The following is a 19227-nucleotide window of genomic DNA, read 5'->3' as shown; positions in this document are numbered from 1 at the left end:
ATCAAATGTACCCTCCATAAACCGCACACGCAGCATCACACTGTCGGATGGATATTAAAATCACAAAACATTTAAATTACATACGCTGCATTAATTATGGAATAATTTCCATAACGCATAACATATTAAAATTCAATTTTCAAGAGTAGAATTCAGTCGCGAAATCGCGGTAAAATTCCCAGAAAGATATTTTCCACCTTTTAAGACTGCATGGGAGCTGAAATTCGCTAGGAAAATTACCAGCAAAACCTCATTTCCTATAATAGCAATCACCATCTGTTCGACAGCGGAGTAGAGTAGTCCTTTAGACTGGTCACTATTCCCATTCTCAATACACTTCCTTCATCTTATTCATATTTTCTTCTAATTCATCTTATCTACTTCATGAAATCAACGGAATATCTACCCAACATGAACCGTTCAACTCTTAGTTGAAGAGCCCACAATCGCTTCAACTGTCGATAACACAGTCTTTTTCGCGCAAATGGCAGTGCCGGGTCGACTTTGTTTTGTTTGTTTGGCGTTCACTTCGTTTCAATCAGTTGCTGATTCCGAACATAACCTCAATCCAGTGTTTTGATTCAGCGAAAGTTGTTGATTAGTGAAAGTGCACCAAGTGAAAACCGCAAAGGACCCTCAAAGACTAATAAGTGATCGTGTCACGCGTGAATTCTATTCGAGATGTTGTCGACGCTCAAGCAGCCGAACCAGTTCGACTATAATTTGCCGGCTTTGTGGCTGAAACCGCTGAAATGCGCGGTTTGTTCCAACGAGTTCGTCCTGAGATGTAAGTACAAATCTACCGGTACTCGCTGCCTTGACCGTGGGTAATTAAGGGCGAGGGATATTTAATCCGGGGAAGAACACGTTATTGTCAAAGGGTCCAATCGCTGCACTGTCACTTTCAAGTTGGGTGGCGGTGGGTCGACAATGGCCTTGAACCGGCAGATTCCAGTCCGGTTTCCCACTTTCGCAGCTGCAACACCGGTTGTAGTAGGCAAGCGGTGATAAGAATGAGGGGGGACGTCGTGTCACTCAAGTTTTTTATAGTAGAAAAATGGTTTATTGGCGGTGATTCCCGAGAGGGATAATTTCGTAAGAAATGGAGCGCGGAATTGCGCGTTGCATCCACTCGTAAAGCATTAATTCTTTTGCATTAACACCCTTGGCCGTGAGCAACGAACCTCAAGAGAAATTGATGCTCGGAGCGATTCATAAGGGTAACGGCGGCAACATTCCCATCATAGATAACCTCACGCTTTGTGCCTCAATTTCCACTAAATATGCAACCCCACAAAAAAGGGTCATCACCCCATATCTCACTTGCACCTGGAGATGTTTGTTATGGAGAGGCATTGTCGGATTGGATGATGATGTCCCGCAAATTATCAGCTTTACACCAATTGCCTGGAGTCTGATTGACTTCCAAAGAAGAGTGGACCCCACATGGCTGGCTTGAGCTTGCAGATTCTGCTTCTGAATAGACTCGGGCCTGACAGAACAGAGGCGAACTATCTCCCAAAAGGTAATTAGGTTCTGGTTGGAAATAACAGTGCCTCCTGTAGATATTTAATGGTCCCCTGAAGGATCCCGCAGACACAAGACTGATTACTTGCTTACCAACTCTCTACAAATTCATAACGTCTATTATTAGTGGAAGGGTCGCATCTCGAGACCAACAATTTCCTGTCTGAGGAGCAAAAGGGCCGCTGAATTGGATCAAGGGGTTGTAAAAAGTAACTCATTATTGATTCGATGGTTGTAGGTCAGACAAATACAGGCCAAAGAAATCTAGTTGATAATGCCAAGGTTTTGTATAGCGTCCCGCACATCTGAATAATGGATGTCCTGCATCCCATTGATCCGAAACTATTCAAATTTTTGGCGACAGTCAGTCATAATCTTGCCAATGTGCTCATCTGATTGTACCGACACCTTAGAACCCATTCGCACACCGAGAGGCATTTTCCAAGCCTCCTTTGATTTTATGTGGCACTCTCTTTCATGGCTTCAGATGAATTCTAGAAAGTGTGGCGCAGCAGGGTTTCCCCGGCTCACTCGACTTCTCGGCTATTGCCAAGGCGCAGGAGGACGACGCAGCACTTCAGAGCCTCAAATCCAACTCCAAATACAAATTTCGGGAGTTGCCCATCTTCGGCTCAAACCCCTCTCTCGTTGCGAATACTCGGAAAAGGGACCCTGGCCATACATTCCGGCCACCTTTCGCAAAGAAGTGTTCCATGCGGTTCACGACTTAGCGCATCCAGGTATCAGGACGACAAATCAGTTAGTCACCGAGGAATACTTCTGGCCCTCCATGAATAAGGACATCAACCCCTGAGCCAGAGAGTGCATCGCATGCCAAAAGTCCAAGGTCACCAGGCATGTAAGAAAATTACGCACTACCAAGCGGTTCCACACTATACACCCCGACATCGTAGGCCCTTTGCGAGACTCGCACGGTTCCAAGTATTGCCTTACAATCATCAACAGGTTTACGCGGTGGCCTGAGGCAATACCTCTGAAGGACATTACGGCGCAATCTTGTGCCGAAGCCCTCTGTCGAGAGTGGATCCCTCGCTTTGGCGTCCCTGCAGTGATCATCACTGACCAGGGAATGTAATTTGAGTCCACCCTTTCTCCGAGTTAGGTAAACTCCTGGGATTCAAACGCCAGCGAACTACGGCATACCACCCGCAATCCAATGGGATGCTAGAACGTTGGCACGGGACGCTGAAAGCCGCCATTATGGCTCGCGACGATCCGTCCTGGACTCAGGTCTTGCCTCTCGTCCTACTTAACCTCCGAACAACCTGCCGAGAGGAATTTGCTGCCAGCCCCGCGGAGCTGGTATACGAGGAGAACCCAAGCCTCCGAAGTGATCCGGTCTTCGACAAGAGATCGGGTCTCACAGACTCGGGATTGCTGCGCCTGCTGAAAGACAATCTCCACCGCCTTGAAACTACACATCCCACCCGACACACATCCGTACCTGCCTGCGCTCCCAAGGAGTCGGACACGTGCACGCACGTCGTGGTCAGGACGGATGCTGTCCGGAAGCTGCTACAGCCTCCATACGAAGCGTACCGTGTTCTTGAGCGGGGAGAGCATTTCTTGCAGCTCGAGATCGGGGGACATAAAAAGGCTGTTTCCTTACCCAGGCTGAAGCCCGTTTGCGCCCCAAATCAACGTCGCGTTCGCTTCGCCAAATGATGGGGAACGCAGTTCCGAGTTCAGTCGCTGAAATCCCTTGGTTTCATCTGGGGGCCGAGTGATGTGGCGCAGCAGGGTAAAAGGCATGGTTTTGCAATCTTTCGAAGATCGATCTGAAGGACGTCCGGCTATGGGTACGCACTTTTAGGGGCAAATTCATGATGCATCAAATTCTGCCAGGGAGCGTATGAACCTGCCTCGTGGCATCGGAAGCAAGGGCGTGGTAAAACGTGCTGGCACAATATCACCGTCAAAGCGGGTCCCCTTCATGCGAAATTTTGTAGGACAAACGATATGAGCAAGACCAGTGCTGAAAACTCACAAGGAAAAAGATTTGATGGTCATATGGGCATCAAACCAAAAGGCTTGCATGATATAGGACGTGTTTGATAATTGGTATCTGAGAGATCTCATCCTTATTGTAAAAAGATACTCCGAGGAGAAGGGCTTAAGACTTCAAGGCCCTGTTAGTTTTGGACAATGCAACCGGGCATTCTACCTTAAATCGTCCATACACGATCGAGTTGGCCTCTTACGCCTAAACAGTCCGTAGTTGACCGGCACCCGTGTGAGATCCGGCTGGCGATCAGTTTGGACTGTTCAGAGGCAGAGTCTGATAATCGATACGGTTCGGCCATCCGGTTGGCCATGGAAGAGATCAAGCAAACCGAAAGTTGTGTGTGTCAATGTAGGCGGTCGACTATAGCCGCGCAGGCTCCCTCAAACAAAAATTTGTGTCTCAACGTCTTCAGTCTTAACTATAATGGTCGTAAGGCACTTTGTCATTTGCTATGCTGCCGGACCGAGGGAGAGCAGCCTCACAGACACAACCGGCGGGAATCTGTAATCGTTGCCGCAGAACACGATTAGGACGGGAAGAAAAGTGGCTCATGTGCAGTTAGAGAGAAAAGATAAAAGTCGGGATGTGGACAAATACAAAGTGATAAAGTGGCTTTCCTAAGATAACTTCGGGTTAAAATATCTTTAACGCCTTTCCTAATTATTGTCAAGGACGAATAAAGGCGGACAAATATATGAAGGCTAGCAATCTAGTCTAGGCTAGGCTATTTAAGCCAAAGAAGCCAGGCTTTAATGGCTGGCGTTATTTCGTCGAATTTAATCAATGGAGCACATTGATGGGTGCATACATGGACACGGAAAGCATTATTTAACATTCGAAGCCCTTAGACTCGCCATTTTGGATAGTGGGTGAAACTGACCTGAGGTTCCTTAGACATAAAACTGTAGGTGTATCTAGTGTGACCATACGTCCTGTTTTTATTTCTTTATTTATTTAAGACAATATACAGAAAACAAATTCCTTATTACATATTGTCCTCAGAGGGAGGAGCAAGTAAATGGCTTGCCTTACGTTTAAAGATAAAGAAGGAGACAGAGTCAGAGGACTCAAGTTGCGGGGCGTTTGTAGGACCGGCATAGCCTCGGGATCGGGGAGCGAAAGTCCGTGTCAAGCTCCGCGAAGGGTACTTCGAAAGTATCCCCACCTCGTGTATTATCAGAGGTGGTGTGGAAAGTAATATCTGAGTTGGCAGAGCAGTCCACAAGGCAATTACAGAGTTTGAAAAGAGTACACATATCAATGAAGATGTGGCGCTGCTGCAGGGAAGGCAGATTGAGGTTGCGGAGTTATGACGGATAGTCAAACCGTGGAAGGTTCTTTTTGTAAAAGAGGGTTCAGGTAAATTTGATTTGTACAACTTCAATGCGGATGCGAAAGCGGGATCAGACTACACAGTAGTATTTAAGGATGTTTTTGACAAGGGAATTGAAGAGTGTTAAGGAGGGCTGAATTGAGGTAAAATCGAAGGAAGGAACGTAGGATAAAACCAGATATTTTGGAAGCTCTATTGATGATGCCAACGAAGTGGGAATTAAACGAAGTTTGTCATCGAATATTGACTCCGGGTCTTAAAAGGAAGTCAGTAGTGAAAGGTGTTGTCTACTAAGAAAATAGGAAAAGGATGTTGGGAAAGGTTTAAGCGAATAGCAGACCCAATGGCATTCGCTGACATCAGTAGCAGCTTGTTAACCGGACACCAACGGACCAAGTTGGGCTACAAGAGAGCACAAGGTCGTCTGGATAAAGCAAAGACGAACAGGTGATGATGGAAGCGAGGACCTTTATAAAAAACAGGAAAAATAGGAGTCCAAGTATAGAGCCTTGGAAACGCCAGAGGAAGGAAAGAAGGAACAAGATGAGTAAGCATGAAAAGAAGTCGAGGATTTTGGAGCAAGAAGAAAGAAGAGAAATGTGGCGGTAGTTCACAGCAAGAGAAGGGTCTCCGTTCTTGCGGATAGAGATGATAAGGGCCTCTTTCCAGAAAGGGGGAAAGTAGCATTCTTCTGGACTTTTGTTGTAAATTGTACACTGGGGGAAGGGAAATGTATTTTCTACATTTAAGAGGGAAGACCTTAGGGAGCCCATCGGGGCCAAGTTCGACATTTGTGTCAAGATTACAATGAGAAACTCAACTAAGGAAGCTGCAACGAAATGAATGGCCAGAGATTCGGAGCAGTCTGCAATTAAAAGAGGCGTAGAGGATGGCGGCACATCGGAAGCATGAACCTGAAAGCCTTTGTGAATTCGCGGTGGAAACAGCTGATGGCCTGACAGGAGACTGGGGTGACAAAATGTCAAAAATGACTTTTCGTCAGTCACTCTAGCCCGCTGACCAACTAAAGTCAATTGAAATTAGAGCCCAGAAAAAGATAGGAATATTGAATTTTAGCCAATGAATTATTTATATAACAATTTAATAAAATCTGTGATAATAGAGTTAATTGTATAATAAAGTGTATCTTTGTGCAGAACGGTTCTTTTAATTTATTGGAGGAAAACAGTTTCTCCAAAAAGTAGTCGAGGGAGAAAACACGGAAGAGAAGTAGGTGCAGAGCAGGTCGCAGGATTGTTGTGGAAAGTTGGCAGTGGAGTCAGCAAAACTGATATAAGGAGGCAGAAATTAGGTGGGATTGCGGGAAGAACTAGCATGGGACCAAAATGGTTTCAAGTTACCACAAGACACTCAACAAATACCTTTTATGCGCTTTTTTAACCATCGACTTTACAGTAGAGCTCATAGCCTTAAAGTGAGCCAGGTCAACGTCACTCTTAGAAGTCCGAAACTTCTTCCGCAGTGCATGTTTCGGGCGAATGTTATTAAGGACCTCCGTTGTGAATCAAGTTGGGTACGAACGCAGGCAAGCAGGGGTAGAAGGTACATAACAGGAGGGGAGATCGGACAGGATATTGTAAAAGGTGCTTAGAGCTTGATCTTAATTTTTGACATCCCGTCCCTTTTTTGTTTTCCATCCCGTTGTCCCCGAAAATAACTGGTATATCATAACGGCAGCGAGTTGACCGGAAACTTCTGAGAGCTCGCTTAGGCACAGTGAGTCAGCCACTTTACACAATGCGTAGTTGCACCATTTAATTTATTCGTTTTTAGCAGTTGTTATTTCTACAGTTTTTGTTTTGGAGTTTTTTACTATGCCGAAACGTAAGTGCACGTAAGTTAACAAGCAAAATATTCGTTTATTAAGCAAATAAATACTCCCTCAGATGTCAGACGTGATAAGTGTAGCACAAAATTTTGTGTTTCCCATAATGGTACCGGTGATATTGAACAGCGTTTAAAGTCTGACAAACATAAAAATGGCGATCGTGCCGCCACTTTCAAGTTCTTCAATGTTAATATTTCAAAAGATATGGATATTGTCTAGGTAGAAGGCGTCACTCTATACGAGAAAACCAAACAGAGCGCTTCGATCTCTCAAGTGTCATTTTACAAAAATTCATGTGTCCTTTTCGGTGCTTGGGTCCACAACCTGGATGAAGTGGCGTTCTACAACTGGAGTTCTTTGTGATAGACGTATTAACGAATGTCTCAAATTTAAAATGTCGTCCGTCCTGTTGCTCTCTACGGTTCTGAGTGTTGGCCGACCATAAAAGACAATGAACGACGTCTTGCGGTAATAGAGACGAGGATGTTGCGTTGACCTAGTGGCGTGACACAGAGGCGAGAGAGGCATCTTCGATGTTATGGTCACGTCATTCGTATTATGGTCCAGTTGCGACTGTCAGATTGCACGGTCAGAAGATTCGCGTGATTGGTTAGAGTGATCATTGAAAATTCGTCTGGAACGTCGACGCGACTCACTAAGACAGGACCTTGCTAGGTTGATTCAAATCGGCTTTGTCAATGCCAGCGGACGGGTGAATACACTAAAGCAGAACCAGAAGGCAACGTACGCGAGAAACCAGTGGAGTTTTTTTCAGATAACTCAACAAGTCTCAACAGAGCGCCCAGACAGTGCAGTTTTCGGTAACGGAAGCGAAAGAATATTGGGCTAGATCTTCTCTTCATCTCTGCACAGGGAGCGCACGTTTCACGAGAAAATACGCAAATCGTTATTCCTTTGTCATTACCGGAACCTCACAGACGAACTCTCGAAGATTTCCGAACCCATTAATAGGTCTCATAATTCTCTCTACTCTTTCTACTATCTGGACTGGCCGTCTCCTAGGAATTTCTGCAACAGTAGACTGTGGCTCTGTCCTCAATTGAAGTTGAGTACATGGAACTCCCGGACGCAGCCAGGGATATCATCTACTTCTTCCGTGTCCTGGAGCGATACAGTTGAGCATTTATTCATAATGACAACCAGGGTGCCGAAAAGCTTGTTTACAATCCAGTGTACCATGTTCGGTCGAAATACATTGATATTCAATCATTACATGCACGCCTTACATGCCGTCGGATTTAATGGTAATTAATGTTCTGGTGAAGCGGTGCCTTCCCCCAAAACGCCGACGGGCTAGGATCGGTTGAAACATTCGTGTTTCGCGTAGAATAAATACTCCTTCAAAATCACTAACGGTTCGTTTATTAGGCAGGTCGTTTGTCTTCATCTTCTGAATGTAAGCATTTCCTGATTCATATGTGACCCACGACTAGCGTTTCTAATTCACTAAAAGTAGTACCTTCCTTCTGGAAAATGCATACAAACACCATTTTTCCCTAATATGTTCGAGCAAGATGCCAGAACCTTCCTTGGTAGTCTTCATACTAAACTATTGTGATGCTCCTTATTTGGTTTGTTAGTCGCAGTCGTGATTGCAACCGGCTCCCAGCTTACATCATTACCATAAATCCTACACCAGCCATCAAATAAATTAGCGGGCAAGTTGTCTAGACGCTCTTTGGTGATGATAAAGTAAAGACTGGGGAAAAATTGCGGAATTATTTTAAAGTTAGCCAAAGCTCCAGGCTGGCGTCATCTCACAAATGTTTTGGTTGATAGTGATGGATTGGATCGTGCTGTCACCGAGAATCCTTTTTTTGCCCTGAACATGTGTTCGTCAAGCGTACAAGCGCATCAATTTACCTGCCTCGGCTTCGTGTTCACTGTCCGTCTGTTCTTTCAAAATGTGCCATCTGCATTTCTGAATCCTGGCTGGACGATAATAAACTCGGAGCTCCTCGAAGAGTATTCCATTTTCCGCTGTGGCTGCCGGGAAGCAATCCCCTGGTGGTGGGGTCTTAATTCTAATAAAAGATATACTCGGCGACGAAGGGCAGCAACAGGCAACAGGTACGAAACCGTAGCCGTCTTCGGCCCTCTTTTACTTTTTGAACCTTAGGTATTAAATTCAAAAAGAGGAATCTGGGGACCATAAAGAGGGAGGAGCAAGTTGCTCTCTATTTGATCCGGTCCGGCATCAAGTGGATGCGGACTTAGAATTCCCTTATTATTTATTATTGCTTGCATTATGCAAACGACTTTAAATTATTTGCCTCTGTTTCGCCTGGGCTGAACTGTGTTCTCTTGCAGTCCAACCTTGATAGTCTGGTCCGTTGGTGCTCGGTTAACAAGTCAACACTGGATGTGCTATTCATTTCAAAATTCAAGGCTCTAGAAGGAACTAGATAATAAACAAAAAGGGCAAATAAAAAAAATGAAGAAACATGCACGAATTCAGGTCCTCCCTCCCTTTAGAGCTCCAAAGGTGAAGTTCACTTTACCAAAATCCAACGCCCTCCACATTTTCGCACAAGATCACTTTCAAAGGCAAGAAAAAGAACAATTATTGCAGTTGAAGTTTTTTTTCAATTCACGAGTTCCGACCTGCGAGAAATTTGACTGCGATTGCTTGCACTGGACTATCCTTTCAATACTTTCTTTCGGACTCTCTTAATTCAATACCACTCCGAACGCTGAAATTCTCCTCCCGTGCGGCGCCCGCGGTACATCGCTCCCAATGTCGCTGATATCGGAGGAATCACACCATCCGCGGCGTAAATTCCGCCTGCTACACACACTTTTCAAAAGGGGCGCGTTTCGTTTTATAAATACCCTTTTTTTCTCCTCCAATACTTTGTTTAAAGAAAACCTGAATTGTTTGTTTTCGTAGTGTTACAACATACCCCTACAATACCTTAGAATATGATTTCCCCTGCAAATTCTCGCTGACCCACTCACCACTAATCTTCACGTCCAACATCAAAATCTCGACTATCTCAACTCTCCGGTCCAACTGTTCCGCTGTCCAACGATCAACCGGTCCCGATTCCGCTAATTTTCGTTCCTGGTTAAAAGTCCATGCCGGGTTCAGCGTCAACAGCAACATACACTGTTGTGTTGGAGTGTGCGTCAGGTCATTCCACTCAGCCACGGACAATTGCCTGCCTGCACTCCATAATGTGCAGAATGGGTAAGTTTATGAGGGTGAACGACCGGTTGGCCCGGTAAATTCTGGTTTACACCATTAGAAGTTTATGAAAAAATAGGATTTGAAATGGTTTAATTGAAATTGGACTATGCAATTTAAGGGAAAGGGACCAGTTGTTGGATTGTTTTTAAAAAATAAGAAAATTTAATTAGTTAAAATGAAAGATGAAGTGGAAATTGTAAAATAAAGAGGGATCATTGGGAAACTAAATGGGTAAAAGAAATGTGAGGCTAAAGAGACTATTGCGACTAATGCATTATTCGGTAAATTGGCTCCGGAAAAGGCGAATGGAATACCGCTTCTAATGCTAAGCCGCGGACACTACAAAATTCCCGAATTCCACTTCCCGTTAAATATACCTCTAATGTAAAATATCTGGGTATGATCCTGGATCCTAAGTCAAATTGGAAACTAAACATAGATTTAAGGGTTAAGAAGGTATACATAACCTTCCACGCCTACAAGAAAGAAGACGGTTCTGGGAAATAGGGCCTACGTTCGAGGATATACCTATCCGTGGTGCGTCCAATCCTACGTCCAGTTTCACTACACTATAGCGTCCTGGTAAACTCCGACCTGCTGGGCAGCGCAGGAACATTTGAGATGACGTGCCAGCGAAATCTGTCCAAGAAGCCGAGCTCAAGCTGAATTTTGCTGTGGGTTTTCCAACATGGTAGAATTCGTTTGTGTATGTCATTTTGTCTAGCTTGTCTATAGACTAAGACTAAATTTGCCTAAAATGTCGATTTTTTTTCAAATACTGATTAAAACCCACTGAGGAAGAACACAATTGATCCTTGGCTTACCAGGGTGAAGTGGCAAACCGACGATGTGTATGGGACTACGACAGAGTATTTCTTAACAAGGGCTGGGACTATTCTCGGATAAGCACAACATATCCCTATGGTAGGACCCCCAGGATACGGCAGTGTATTTAAAGCGGAGGTGCTGGTGATACTGGAGGCCTGTTAATGGCTGGGGCATGATGCAATCCCCAAGCTTAACATTTATTTAGGTAGACAGTCAAGCGCTCGTTATTGCCTTGTACTCAATGGCGACGCATTCCAGGCTGATGGCTGCCAGTCTGGGTGACATACTCAAAGTCATTCTCCGCTGGATTCCCGCCCATGGGACCATATAGGGAAATGAATAGGCTAGGACGGTTCCGTCGAGACAATCCCTTTATGGGTGCACTTTGCGCCCTGATAAGGGGGTGACTATCAAGGATAAAATCTATTCGCACTACTTGACAGCCGCTAATTCAAAATGACAAAGGCTCACCAACTGCAAGGTGGATCTGGCCCTCTTACCGAAGAAAGTTTATCACGTTGGTCCAGATGCGTGCACAAGATTGCGGCAGTTTCCTTTTGGCACCGATCTGTAGAGGACCACGTTGCCTTAGGAGTTTGTGGAGTCAAAACGGCGCATCACATTGCACCGCTAATTGGGGTCCTCGCAGCGACAACTGATATTAATTGCAGTCCCTTTTTTTTGAGCATACGTTTTAGTGTCGGGTTAGGATTAATTCCAGCCTTAGCGATTCTAGTAAATCTCAATAGAACCTTTTGATATAAACTCCTAACACTCTCGGACCTGACCAGATACTTTCTTTATTCCTTTCAAACAGCGAAGAATGCTCGTCGACCGCTTCTGATGAAATGCTTCCATAGCGTATGCGATCGCTGTTGCATGGGACCGCGTCCTATCCTTTTGACTTGCAACATTTGCAATAAAGTACTACGCGTGGAGAAGCACCAAGCGGTACGTGAAATCCTGGATACAAACTACTACGTGCTGGGAATTTTGAGCTACAAGGAATTCAATCTGACCTACGACATAAATTTCGTGGATACACATTCGCCCACTGAAAAACGCAATGAACGCGAGAAATCATCTTTGCAAGAATGTAGCGAGTGTAATGAAGCTTTGACAAATAATTTCTGTGTACAGTGCAGCGTCCCGTATTGTAAAAGTTGCTTCGAACGCGTCCATCAGCATGGAAAAGCCTTGCAAAGGCATTACCTATCGCATTTCGATCAACGCGGAAAGGGGACAATTAGAATGGAGAATAAAAGATGCCGTCGCCATTCCAACTTCATTAACAAATATTGTTGTGATTGCAAGCAAGCAATGTGTGTTTTATGCATTTTGGATGGACATGCCAGACATAAGATATCGACTTTAGCGGAGGAGGTAATAATTGGATCTGATGGAAGAAGGACTTTCTTGGAATTAAATCGCTTTTTTTTTCTATTTTGCAGAATCATAAGTCTCTAGCGCAGATTGCGAGTCTAGTGGAAACTGTGAAGGCAGCTAAGAATGCAAATAAGCAGGCACAAAAGGTAAGTCCTTTATTTTGATTTGTATCCCTTCATGCAAAGGGACCGATTTTTAATCCAGTCGAAAAAAACCTCCACTCGATAGATTTTATATAAAAACGGGCGGGCGGGGGAAGGAACTAGGATGTATGATGGGAAGGGGAGCATGCGACAGAGATTTGGGAAAGGAAGCTAGGAGTGACGCTGATGATGAGTGGGTTTTGAAAATTGGGATGAGGAGTAGTTGCCGTCCTAGAACATCACTCCACCGTCGGGGTCGAAAAGGAGGTTTCGGGTCTGGAGGGATAGCAGGATTTGAGGGAACAGATGAATTCGTAGAAGATTCTCTTCGACGATCTTAATCGGCATGACCTGGATAGACATTTGTTGAGGAATTTGAGGGCATGACGGGCTAGGACGGTGTCAATGCACCGCGTTTGACAGGAGTCGTAGGGGATCTGGTTGGAGATGTATTTGGAGCGGACTTCGTTTTTGTAGATGTTGGAACAGTGGCGTAGGATTCTGCTTTCTTTGAGACGGAGTCGTTCGATTTGGGTAGGGCAACTGTCGGACCAGAAGATGAAGCCCAAAATGAGGAGGGGACGGATAAGTTGCTTCTAGCAAAACAGCTTGACTTTCGGAGGTATTGGGCTGCTGTATTTCAGGATTGGGTAAAAGGATTTGAAGGTATCAGTTGCACGGCTTAGTGTGTGGAAGGTGGGATAGACGGGAATTCATTGTCACTTCCTTTACGGTTGGGATTGTAGCATTGTAGATTTTCAAGGATAAGGTTGATATTTCGCTCTTTATTTTCGGTGTCATCTTTGCGTTACCGCAGAATACGATAGTCGCGCATTTCTGCGGATTCAGGGATATTTTCCAGCGGGTTAAGTATCGGTAGAGCTCGTCCAAATCGGAATTCAGGCGGACTTCACCGGTCGGGATGTTTCTGGTAGAGGTCCTCTACACCTCTCTGAGGTCATCCGCGTATTGGAAGATTCGGATAGGATTTGGGTGTGAAGTTGGTTTGGATAGGTCTGGGGTGAACATGTAGAAGAGGGAAGCGGAGAGGACTGATCCCTGCCAAATAGAGGTGTTCATGGAGTTGGACTTGGGATTTCCGTCCGTCAAGAAAGCTAAGAATTAGCTTGCAGAAGTGTAGATGGAAATGGAGGACTTCGGAAAGCTTATAGGCGAGTCCGTATTCCCATCGAAAGCCTTCTTTATGCCTAGGAGACAGGCTATGGTCGGCGCGTTTCGGTTGGGGCTTAGGAGGACATCCAATTTGAGCACGAGGAGGGCATGCTCAATCGAATATTTGGGTCAGTTGGCGAATTGAAACTGAGGGAGTGAATGATTGGAGTCACAGTGCTCGTCGATGAGTTTAATCCGCTCGAATATCTTGGCGAAGGATGAAAGGATCGAGGTAGGCCTGTAGCTATCGGGATTTAGAGGATTTTGATTCTTTTTTGGGATAGGAACTATCCGAGCATTCTTCCAATCTGTTGGGAAGTGGGCGTTGATGAGGCAATGGTTGATGATGGAGGACATGATGGAAGCAATGTTAGGGACGCATTTCTTGAAGACGACGGAGGGGATTTTGTCAAGTCTTACCGATTTTTTGCTTTTGAAGCGGCGATGGACGCCCTGACTGACTCTGGACTGACAAAGTGGGTGAAGAGGATATTTTCTCGTTGGCTTGGGTCGGCGAAAGCGTGGGTTGGGGAATGAGGAAAGAAGGGTGGAAAAGGAGTTGGGAAATTTTTCCGTTTACCTCGCTGTCGTTGGTTCACGGAAATGGAGGGTGCAGGAGGGAAGAAGTGGTGAGCGGGGACGTTCACCTTTTCTGTACGGAGGATGTTTTGGGGTAGAATCACGTTTTGTTGGACCGATTTGCCTAAACGCGGGCAGGTTTTCCTGAGTTCCCTGTATGTGCCAAGGTTCATTTCTATAAAACTTTGTTTAGGAATTGAGAGATTCCGCCATCCACTTGATGGCGGATCGGAACAAATGGAAAGCAACATGCTTTTGCGGTTGTGATCCACGCAACCCTCGTTCTTGGGCAAGCACCCAAGATGCAAAATTTAAGACTTGCGGTTTCTTCCAGGGCAGAGGCAACTTATCAGAAGCTGCTCCCAGGGCAGAGGTGAGGCAGCGTCTAATGAGTTGCCTCTGCCCTGGACGACACCGCAAGTCTTCAGCGTGTTGGAGAGGCGATTGTGGAAATATTGGGTGTAAAGGGATTTTTTCGCGGATGGACCTGTCCACTTCGAGGATTTCGGAGAGGAGATGAGAGGATTGTGGAGAGTATTTATTTCTAAAGATCTCCGCCTGATGGGCTTTTTGTATTGGATGTCGGTTAGTATGTCATCGGGGAGGGTGATTAGGTTGCGTTAGTTTAAGGGGCGGGATGGGATCAGTTCGTCACATCCTTGCCGAATTGCTTCGGTGTATTGACGGACCGTTTGGTCAATGGTCTCGTTGGGAACTGTACTGTTGGATGGGAGTAGGAGAGGCTGCAGTTTGGTTTTGAGGGCCAGGTTTATGTGTTTCCAGTTTGCGTGCTGGAAGTCGGGAACTGAAGGTGGGGTGGCCCGAACGACTTTGTCCGGGAGTTTGATGTGAAGGGTTATGGCATCATGGTCGCTGATGCCGGGGACTGTTTCGATGAAGGGAAAAGTGTTTGGGTTGGGAATAACAGTTAGGTTACTGCTAATCAGGAAGTGGTTCAGGTAGGAATGGTAGTGCGTTCTGTTGAAGGTTGAAAGGGCCGGGCTGAAATGGGCTAGGTTGATGATGGGATTTAAGGTTGTGAGGAAAAAGTGAAGCTGGTCCCCGTTCTGGTTCGACCTTGCATCAAACCAGGATTTGTGATTGGGCGACCAGCGGGGTGGGAGGCAGTTGTGGGGAGAGGGTGGGTGGGAGGCGCACGTTTTTGTGCGTTTTTTCTTGCCACCACCTGGATAAACCGAGGGTATTTCCTGTAGTTTGCGGGGTGCGCATTGCCCCCGCAGTTGACGCACTTCGGTGCCTGCTCGACAGTCCGGGCGCATTCGCCAGGGTCGTGCAGCTGGTCACATTTAACGCATCTTTATGCGAGGTGGCAGTTGATTGCCGCGTGTCCGATGCACTGGCAATTTTTACATTGCAGCACCTGCTTGTTTCTGATCTACTCAAAGTTGACGATCATGTGCTGTATAGCTTTTATGTTACGCAACTGCTCTTCACACATGGTGCTGGAGACTCCCTGAGCCTTCAATTCATCGACGATCTTCTGAGGGGAGAACGTCGCATCTAGGCCTAGCTGGTCGTCTTCTCGGAAGGGAGAGTGTGTGTGAAGAACCTGTTGTGGTTCTCCACAAGGACTTTTTTTTGGCGGTCGAGTAATCTTCCGGATTTCTGATAAGGTAGTTATTAAGGAGTGCACGGGAAATCGATTGTTTGATGGATTTAAAAATTTCATGACTTTTTACTACAAGTGCAGATATCTTTCGATTTACCTTCTGCTTCTTCTTCTGGTGGCACTGCAGAAGCTGGTCTCGGCTGCTGAGGCTGCTTGAGTGGTGGTTGTTTGGCTGCGCTGACGGATGTAGCTTCTTCACCTCGCTGGGCGTGGGGATGGCCTCGAGGTGGGACCCGGCGGGAGGTAGGGCGTGTTGTCCATTACTTCGGTTGACGTGGTCGGCATCGTAGGGGGGTTGGATGCCCCGAAAGTACGGTCGATCGTGGCCCCGAGCGATGCGATCACGGAAGTAAGTGTTTTAATTCATTGTTCGTGTTGGCGGTTATGCTCGAGGGCTTCTTCATCGTCGTTGTCACTGCGGGTTCAAACATGTCGCAGGAAGAAAAATTTTTTGACGCAGTTAACGAGATGGCTGCTGCGCCATCAACGACAGAGTGAACATTGACGGCGTAACCGCAATTAAATTGCCTCCATTTTGGAAAGCTCGACCAGCGTTATGGTTCGCTAGAGCGGGAGCGCAGTTTCGCATTTATAAAGCGATACAGGCAGGTTCAATCTCGTCGTCAGCGAACTGGATCAGGACGTCCTCGCTCAAGTAGCGGACATCGCGGAGAATCTTCCCGATGAGCGCAAGTACGATACTCTTAAAAATCGTCTAGTTAGTACATATGTGCGTTCCGAAGACGCCGAACTGCGTGATCTGTTGACGGTCATGGAGCTTGGAGATCAGAAACCAAGTCACCTTTCGCGCAGCATGAGAGTGAAGGCTGGCAAGAACGTCAACGATAATATTATAAAAACGTAAAGGATGCAGAGATTGCACGGGCGAGTTCAGGCCATTTTATCAATTTCTGATCCTTCGGTGCTGGAACGTCTAGCTGAGATGGCTGACAAAATTGTTGAAGTCCGTGACCCCAACATAGTAAGCGGCCACTCCAGTAGATGAATTGACGCGGGAATTGTCGGTATTACGTGCATGCTTCGACAGGTTTAGTTGGAAACGCTCGCGTGGCACTGATCGACACAGGCGCCGATCAAAAACCAGATCTGTTCCTAGAATGTGTTTTTACCACGATCGTTTCGGGAACGAAGCAAGTTCATACAGTCGTCGCTTGAGTAAGACGGGCAACGGTGTGACTGTTGAGCGCCGTCTATACATCAAAGACCGTATCACAGGCTTCAATTTCCTAATTGACACTGACGCGAACATTTCCGTCATACCCCGCCAGCGAGGTTTCAGAATATCCAAACCGACCTCGTTTCAACTTTATACGGCAAAAGAATCTGCAACAAGGATGTACGGTGACAAATTGTTGAACTTGTTTCTGTATCGCGGACGTCTCACGCCCCATTATTGGTGTCGATTTTTCAAAATTCTATTCTCATTTGGTGAATACCAAGACTCGCCGCATAATCAACACAACTACGAGATTGTCGACTGCGGGACATATCCCTACTAGCGGATACGGATCCATTTCCATCGTTTGCGGAACTTCTGTGTATCATGGCATCCTTAAAGAATTTCCGTCCTTAACAAATCCCTCACCAGACCATTCAAATCGGTCCACCCGTAGCAGAGTGGCCAAGGAGACTCTTTCCGGAAAAGTGGCCATGAGCCAGCCCGCTTCATTTGGTGCCTAAACACGATAAGTCTTAGCGTCCGTGCGGCGCAAGCTCAACGTCACAAAACTCCATAAATTTCCCATGCAACACATTGAAGATATTGTGGGAAGCTTGAACGGGAAGCGAGTGTTCTCGAAGGTAAATTTACTCCGCGCCTATCATCAAATTCCAATATCTGAGGAAGACGTTCCGAAAGCAGCCAGAATAACACCCTTGGGCTTATATGAGTTTACGGTGATGATTTTTGGCTTACGAAACGCGGCGCAGACCTTTCAATGGGGTAATTCAAGGCATAAATTTTTGCTCGAGTTATCTAGGTGACATTATGGTCTATTTTGAGAGTGAATCAAGGGATGACAAGGCTACCGCGCGTCAAATTAGACAATTGTCGTTCATTTCCGAATTCTCTGTGGATATTGTTCACGTCAGCGGTGATTCGCACAGAGTGGTAGACGCATTGTCGAGAATTAGTCCTTTAACAATATCCAGCAATATCGATATTGAGGACTTCATTGTGGAGCAGAGAAAAGACCGCTGCGAAAGTTGTTACAAGACAACACAGCGTGACTTCAACTTACACCGACGGAGATTGAAAACCAAGGCGAATTATTTTGAGACACGTCTCTCGGCGTAACAAGGATTTACGTTCCGTCATCATTGAGGAAGCGTGCATTAAACATCCTACATCGTTGCTTACACCCAGGAATACGGCAGACCGTACGAGTCTCTTCTTCTTTTTCTTCAGCCTTTCTTCCGTTCACTAGCGGGGTCGGCTTGTCGTGATCGGTTTCGCCATTTGGCTCTATCGAGTGCCTGATCTGGGTGCAATCTCGAGGCTTTTAAATCCCCATCCAGCGTATCAAGCCACCGTTGTTTCGGCCTGCCTTTTGGTCGTTTACTATCGACTTCGATGTTCAGACCAATCTTGGCAAGTGAATTCTCGTTAACACGAATTGCGTGACCATGCCATCAAAGACGCCTCCCTCGCAATTTTTCCACGATCGATGCAACCCTATAACGATCGCGAATATCCTCATTTCGGATGTGATCAAAACGTGTCACGTCACTAGTCCAAAACAACACCTTCGTCTACATTACCGCAAGACGCTGTTCATTGTCTTTTATAGTCAGCCAGCACTCAGAAGCATAAAGGGTGACAGAATGGACAACATTGCGGTCACGCAAATTCGTTTGGTCAGGAATGCGGAAAGACGTCTCACAGTGGACTCGTTCATGTTTACAATGCGAGATATCGAAGATCAGCAGGCACACTAAAAACTCATTCCAGCAATTTACGGTCTCTGACCAGCGGCTTCAACAAGTCTATCTGGATTTAGTCGGTCCACTGGTGCCATCCCATAGTTGCCGCTATATTTTAACCATGATCGACCGTTTCTCGCGATGGCCAGAGATCATTCCTATTCCTGATCAGATAGCAGCTACCGTAGCTCAAGCCTTTTATACGAACTGGGTCTCGCGTTTCGGTGCTCCGAAGATAATAACGACCGATCAAGGTATTCAATTTGAATCGGTATTTTTCGGCGAGCTTACGAAACTCCTCGGCTGTAAACGATCAACGACTACTCTCTATCATTGCAGCAAAGGGGTTGGTCGAGCGTTGGCATTGCGCGTTGAAGGTTTCGATCATGTGTCACGAGAATAACCCGAATTGGGTTCATCTGTTGCCGACCGTTTTATTAGGATTACGTTGCACATACAAAGAAGACTTGGGAGCAAGCTGTGCATAATTGTTATATGGAACGACGTTAACTTTGCCAGGTGCGTTTCTACCAACTGTTTATTTCGAGGAGCCAACGAGGCAACTACGTCCTTAAACGAGCGAAGCCAACCATTGTCAT

General features: G+C 46.0%; 1 protein-coding gene across 1 annotated transcript in view; it reads left to right on the top strand.

Annotated features, from left to right (window-relative positions):
* The first annotated feature begins 552 nt into the window (after nucleotides 1-552).
* Nucleotides 553-19227, top strand: part of LOC119650616 — a 403920-nt gene continuing 385245 nt past the window's right edge. The window contains 3 exon segments of the mRNA XM_038053499.1: nucleotides 553-787; nucleotides 11592-12157; nucleotides 12226-12306. Of these exon segments, the coding sequence (XP_037909427.1) occupies nucleotides 682-787; nucleotides 11592-12157; nucleotides 12226-12306 (753 nt within the window). The 5' untranslated portion in view covers nucleotides 553-681.

The sequence above is a fragment of the Hermetia illucens genome, chromosome 3 (assembly GCF_905115235.1).
Source record: "Hermetia illucens chromosome 3, iHerIll2.2.curated.20191125, whole genome shotgun sequence".
NCBI classification, from domain to species: Eukaryota; Metazoa; Arthropoda; class Insecta; order Diptera; family Stratiomyidae; genus Hermetia; species Hermetia illucens.
The sequence above is the reverse complement of the archived record's forward strand: the minus strand, read 5'-3'. Positions and strand labels throughout refer to the sequence as shown.